Source organism: Caretta caretta, chromosome 10 (genome assembly GCF_965140235.1).
Source record: "Caretta caretta isolate rCarCar2 chromosome 10, rCarCar1.hap1, whole genome shotgun sequence".
Taxonomy (NCBI): domain Eukaryota; kingdom Metazoa; phylum Chordata; order Testudines; family Cheloniidae; genus Caretta; species Caretta caretta.
Window position 1 is genome coordinate 49,104,846 of NC_134215.1, and position 6,576 is coordinate 49,111,421.

The window sequence follows — 6,576 nt, forward strand, 5'->3', positions numbered from 1 at the left end:
TCACTTGCAGATACCACTCCCAAAGCTCCCATTGGCCACAGTTCCCCATTCCTGGCCAATGGGAGCTGCGGGGGGCGGTGCCTGCAGGCAAGGGCAGCCCTTGGAGCCCTCGCCCTACCCCACCCCGCTCCCCAGGGGCCACAGGGACGTGGTGCCGGCTGCTTCCAGGAGTGGCACGGGGCCAGGGCAGGCAGGGAGCCTGCCTTAGACCCACTGCACCACGGGGCTGGCAAGCCCGCAGGCCGGATTGAAAGCCGTGATGGGCTGTAGTTTGCCCTCCCCTGTCCTAGGGACAAAGTAGTTAACACCAGCAAAGCCCATCCTTGGAAAGCTCTGACCTGCCCTGTTACAGGATCCTTGGTGGTTGTGTTGTCATGCTGATGGTGTTTCAGTATTCAATGCTGGCATAAATCCTCAGCCAAAGCTACGTAAGGGCTGGTTCCAGGAGGAAGGCCAGGATGGTAGCTAAAACAACTTCAGATTGACACAAAAAATCACTTCCCATGGCCTTGTCCCATTGCGTTCCTGGCAGGCCCAGAAATCAGTACCACGTCTATCTCTGATCAAAGACTTTTTCCAGGGCCCATCCCACACTGGCCAGGAAATCTATCTGAAATTCTTCTCTCGTGGACATTTTTTGCTTTAGTGAGGCAATCTGGTTAGGTTTTTTCATCCTTTCCCTAGTGAATGAAGGGAACAGGCAGTTTTTGTTAGTAAGAAGGCCCCAGCAGTGGGCTCACAGGACATTCCCAGATCCCATGCCTATAGAGTAGATTCTGTTTACACTTCCCTGGTGTTTCATTTGCTGGTGCAGTAAAACCAATTCTGCTGCCGGTTTGGGGATGGAAATTCTGAGCCTCTCTTTTGCACCTCGGGGCTTCTACCCAAGGACTTGCCTTTGCATGTAAATACTCCATTCAGCGATCAGTGGTTTCCCCCACTCAGGACCTCTGTAATCTGATACAATTAAAAGCAACAGGGAAAAAAGAGACTTAAGTGTTTTCACTTTGGATTCCAATGGCAACAATGGATGCTGAGAGCCATATTGTGTTTACCTCCCCCAGGTCGAGACATGGTGATAAAGAAAAGGGGTATTGGGGCATGCTCGCAGACAGGCATCTTCAAGACAGCGTAATGGATCTAGGTGCCCAGGTCCCCAAAAGCCCAGCCTTTGTTTTTAAAAGGTTAATGGTAGTTTGTAAGTACAATGTTCCTTTTACCCATGATCACAGAACACGTTGCAAAGCCAGGTAAATATCGTTATTGCCTTTTGGCCGATGGGGAACTAAGGCACAGGAGGGGTTAAGTGACTTGCCCCAGGACGCAGAGAGGGTCAGTGGCAGAGACACGAGTAGTCAGGAGTAACTCCACTGGAGTCCATGGGGTAGAGGAGAATCCAGCCCCGAAGAGTATATTGCTTTCTGCTCTAAGTGGAACCTGTTCCTTTCTGAGCTGCCATTCTCTGGCCCTCGACACAATGTGGGCTGCTCCACTGTCTGGGTTTTCCCTGTCTCTCTAGTCTGGGCTGAATTCTGCATTCCAGTGCCTCTGCATTCAAAAGGCAGTTTTTGTATTCAAGTTCCATCTAAAGGGAACTGACTCATTTCAAGAGCTTAAAGTGTGTGTGTGTGTGTGTGTGTGTAAAACATTCCCCATTCAATCATCAAAAGTTGGGGGATGATTTTGCCCAGGAGTGGCTTTGGACAAGTAAATGAAGGCATCACCACCATGGCTTCAATTCTTCCTCAGGCACCATCTGCACCAAGCCCCCGCCTCTCCCTTTCTTCCCAGCAGACGGTGGGATTGGTGGGGGTTGCTGCACTCCTGCCAGAAAGCTGTGTCAGCGAGCGGGATCACGCTTCCTGGTTCCTCAGCACCTCATTATGGCGCTGCTGGCCGAAGTGCAGGCTCCTTCCTTTTTGTATGCACCTCACCTCCGAACTCTGACTTCATTAGTGGAGACTGTTCTCCTGGCTGGCTCTGAGCAGACTGCAAAGCAAGCCGTTAACATAGAGGCGTCTCAGGCCAGGTCTCTCAGGGAGCCAGTTGGATCGGGGGATGGGACAGAGACAGGTTTCAGCCAGTTAATGCCTAAATAATAGATGCTTTTTCAACATGGATGGTTTTTTGTCAGATCGCTTTGCCATGAGAAAGTATATTATAAGCTTTCAGGCTTTGTCATCGCTCGCAGTCGTACAGCATAACTGGTTTACTGAGAAATTCCCCTGTGGCCCCACCATACCCATCTACAAGAGCCCCAGTCTGAGCAGCAGCGTGGCCCACTGGTGAAGGCACTGAGCAGGAGACCTGGGTTCTGTTCTTCACTCAGCCACTGACTTGCAGCGTGACCTTGGTCAAGTCACGTACCCTCTCTCTTTCCCCTTCAGCCCTTTGTCTGTCTGCTTTAGATTGTAAGTTCTTTTGGACAGCCATTGGCTTTTACTGTGTGTCCATGCAGCACCCAGCAGAGTCGACACTACCATCATAATGGGCAGCCCCTGCCCTCATCAGGTCAGCTTAGTGACAGGAAGCTGGACTAATTATTGTTTGTTAGCCTCTATTGCCAGCCTTGGGGGCAGAAACATTGACTTCCTTTGCCAGTCCATGTGGATACCTAAAGATCAGTGTGCAAGGGACTTCCCTGCCCAGAGACCCTGTGAATTCGGCCACATGGAGCACGCTATTCAAACCCACTGTAGTGGCTGAACCACATTTGCAACTGCCTAGGTGGTAACGATTGAGACCGCAATTTAGTAATCTGTCTACAGGAAAGGGAGTCCCAGGGACAAGCCCCCCGGGGGATGCTGAGAAAACATAAGGAAGAATCTAGGTTGCGGGGCAGGAGTCAGTCTGTGGAGAAATACAGGACCTGGCAAGTGCTTAGGCATCTTTGCCCCATTGCTAGTGGTAAATTCATGGTGAAGCTGTAGGCCTAGAAGCAGAACATACCAGTTCTGCTACTCATAGATCCCCTGATGGCCACTGTCCCACCCTGTGTGAAATTGGACACAGCTGCTAGGGCAAGTACTAAGACCAAGCAAGGAGGGGAGGAAAAATGATGGGCGGGGAGAGGAAGTCCAAAGATGACTAATAACTGGATAGACCGCTGGCTGGCTAGTATGGGGACGGACATTACCCCAGCCAGTGAAATGCTGTGCTCATGCCAGCTCTACCTGCAGCCCTTCAAGTGTGTGTGTTCTGCTCTCTTAAATGTGCTTTCCTACCATCTCTGCAGCACAGGTGCGTCTGGCTGCATGTGTGACACTGCAAATGATAGCATCATGGTGGCTACACTGTATATTGAAATAGCAGGGATGTATCGAGCAGACATGTCTAATATTGACCTGGTATTTCCCCTTTAGTTAATATCAGCACTGGCAGGTCAATGAACTTTGACGCTGACTTGAACAGAAGTGACTTTTGCCATTCCACTGGCCTTTGTTCACTAACCTCTGCTGTTCTTTCCTCCCCCTCTTTGTTTTTTGTGTTGCTTGCAGGTGAGAGATAGGATGATAGCTGGGGAGGTGAGCATGCATAGCCCAATTCTGGCCTGCTGGCAGCCTATCCTCCTCCTGATGCTGGGATCCGTCCTCTCCGGCTCTGCCACGGGCTGCCCGCCCCGCTGCGAGTGCTCTGCCCAGGAGCGCTCTGTGCTGTGCCATCGAAAGCGATTCCTTGCTGTACCCGAGGGGATCCCTACTGAAACTCGGCTCCTGGACTTGGGTAAGAACCGAATCAAGACTCTCAACCAGGATGAATTTGCCAACTACCCTCACTTGGAGGAGCTGGAGTTAAACGAGAACATTATCAGTGCCATTGAGCCTGGGGCTTTCAACAACCTCTTCAACCTCAGGACTCTGGGTCTCAGGAGTAACCGACTCAAGCTCATCCCCTTGGGGGTGTTTACCGGACTGAGCAATCTTACCAAGCTAGACATTAGTGAGAACAAAATTGTGATCCTTCTAGACTACATGTTCCAGGACTTGTACAACCTGAAGTCTTTGGAGGTTGGGGACAATGATCTGGTCTATATCTCCCACCGGGCCTTTAGCGGCCTCAATAGCTTGGAGCAGCTGACCCTGGAGAAATGCAATTTGACCTCCATCCCCACAGAGGCGCTGTCTCACTTGCACGGCTTGATTGTGCTGAGGCTGCGCCACCTGAACATCAATGCCATCAGGGATTACTCATTTAGGAGGCTCTACAGGCTTAAGGTCCTTGAGATCTCCCACTGGCCCTATCTGGATACCATGACGTCCAACTGCCTCTATGGACTGAACCTGACGTCCTTGTCCATCACCCACTGCAATCTGACTTCCATCCCTTACGTCTCTGTCAGGCACTTAGTTTATCTCAGGTTCCTGAACCTGTCCTACAACCCCATCCTCACCATTGAGGGCTCCATGCTGCATGACCTGCTCCGGCTGCAGGAGATCCAGCTGGTGGGTGGGCAGCTCACCGTTGTGGAGCCCTACGCCTTCAGAGGCCTCAACTACTTGCGCATCCTGAATGTCTCCGGGAACCTGCTGACCACACTGGAGGAGTCAGCCTTCCACTCGGTGGGGAACCTGGAGACGCTCATTTTGGATAACAACCCCTTGGCCTGCGACTGCCGGCTGCTTTGGGTTTTCCGACGCCGCTGGAGGTTGAACTTCAACAAGCAGCAGCCCACCTGCTCCACCCCTGAGTTCGTCCAGGGGAAGGAGTTCAAGGATTTCCCTGACGTGCTCCTGCCCAACTATTTCACCTGCCGCCGGGCACGCATACGGGACCGCAAGCCGCAGCAGATCTTTGTGGATGAGGGCCATACGGTACATTTTGTCTGCCGGGCAGATGGGGATCCACCTCCCACGATCATGTGGCTCTCTCCCAGGAAGCACCTCATCTCTACCAAAACCAATGGGCGGCTCACTGTCTTTCCCGATGGCACTCTGGAGGTGCGCTACGCCCAGATCCAGGACAATGGCACCTACCTATGCATCGCCAGCAATGCAGGTGGCAATGACACCATGCTGGCGCACCTTCACGTGCGGAGCTACTCCCCAGATTGGCCCCACCAGCCCAACAAGACCTTTGCTTTCATCTCCAACCAACCCAACGAGAGCGACGCCAACAGCACGCGCGCCACCGTGCCTTTCCCCTTCGACATCAAGACTCTCATCATCGCCACCACCATGGGATTCATCTCCTTCCTGGGCGTGGTGCTCTTCTGTCTGGTGCTTCTCTTCCTGTGGAGCCGGGGGAAAGGCAACACGAAGCACAACATCGAGATCGAGTACGTGCCGCGCAAGTCTGACGCCGGCATCAGCTCCGCCGACGCGCCACGCAAGTTCAACATGAAAATGATCTAACCCGAAGCAATTTGCAAATAAAAGTTTTTTTAAAAACAAAAAAAGAACGTTGCTACAAACATACCGACCTCTCTCCTCCTCTGAACCCCGCCTCCCCTCTCGTTCTGACCCCACCTCCCCGCACCACCACCTCTTCATACCAGGAGAACATTCTGCGGATGTCTCCAGGACTCCCATGTTTGTAAAGAAGTCGTCTGATGGACGCCTGTGTCAGATCTAATGATGAGAGGGGAAAAAAACAAACAAAAAATAAAATAAATCAATAAAAAGTTACGAACTTTCCTCTGTAACTTTGATTTAAATAATTACGGATTTTTATGAAAAGTTGAAATAAAAAAAACAACCTCCCTATTTGCTATAGATAGTTGGAATGCAAAATCTTGACTTCTTGATCTGTCCAGTTCTGTATCTGATTTTTATTTTTCTTCCTCTCCTCTTTGACTCTCCCCTGGAGGTGGTTTCTAGTGGTCTCAGACAGAAAAATCTGGGGCTTCCATCTACACAGCTCTGAGTGCGAGCCAGCACCCAGTTGCACTGGCGAAAAGCCTGTTGGCTCAGCAGAGAGCAAAGAACAAATTCTGCTGGGACTGATGCCCTCAGTTACACCTCTGAAGGGGCTTGCCAGGGGATAAGTCCAGCCAGAATTCAGCCCAAAGTGTTGGTGTTCCTTTTTAGATAAAAAGTAAATCACCAGTTAGGCTAAGGCCTTTCCCTTTGGGCAGCTCAAGGTTCAAAGTGCTCTACACCCTTTTTCCATTAGTCCTGGGGAAGCTAGTCAGTACCTGGATTTCAGCTCGGCTGTGTCTATATACCAGTAAACAGTCTGTGACTCAGCCCATTACCTGGCCAGCAGAACAGCCTTTCTGGGCTTCTCCCCTCTGCTAATTGACAAAGGCAAGACTCAGTTAAAACCAAAGACTGGAGAATCTATCAGAGTTAGGTGCCACTGCTCTGAAATGTATCCCAGCTGGGCCTTTCCCTGGAGGTATTTCAGGGAATGCTAGCCTGGGGTTTTCCTGTGACCAACAGGTAGAAGGGGGCCTGAGATTTAATTACTCCACAGGTGTTAGGCAGGGAGAGGGCTCTTTCTCTGCAGCTGTGAATAATGGAGTCGGTTGGACCTGCTGTCAGACAGGGGGCCTGATGCTGCTCTCACTCTGGCCTCATCCTCCCGTAACTCCCCTGCCCTCAACAGACTGAGGAGGGGGAGGTTCCCTGAGCCAAA

The 6,576-nt window shown here is 51.4% G+C and overlaps 1 protein-coding gene across 6 annotated transcripts in view; it reads left to right on the forward strand.

Moving 5' to 3' along the window:
• The window catches only part of LINGO1 (leucine rich repeat and Ig domain containing 1), a 467,775-nt gene extending 462,046 nt beyond the window's left edge, over window positions 1-5,729 (forward strand). For all 6 annotated transcript variants that reach the window (XM_048866889.2, XM_048866891.2, XM_048866890.2 and 3 more), the window contains one exon: window positions 3,498-5,729. In XM_048866889.2, the coding sequence (XP_048722846.1) occupies window positions 3,510-5,351 (1,842 nt within the window). In that variant the 5' untranslated portion in view covers window positions 3,498-3,509 and the 3' untranslated portion in view covers window positions 5,352-5,729. The remainder of the gene's footprint in view (window positions 1-3,497) is intronic.
• Window positions 5,730-6,576: the final 847 nt, after the last annotated feature.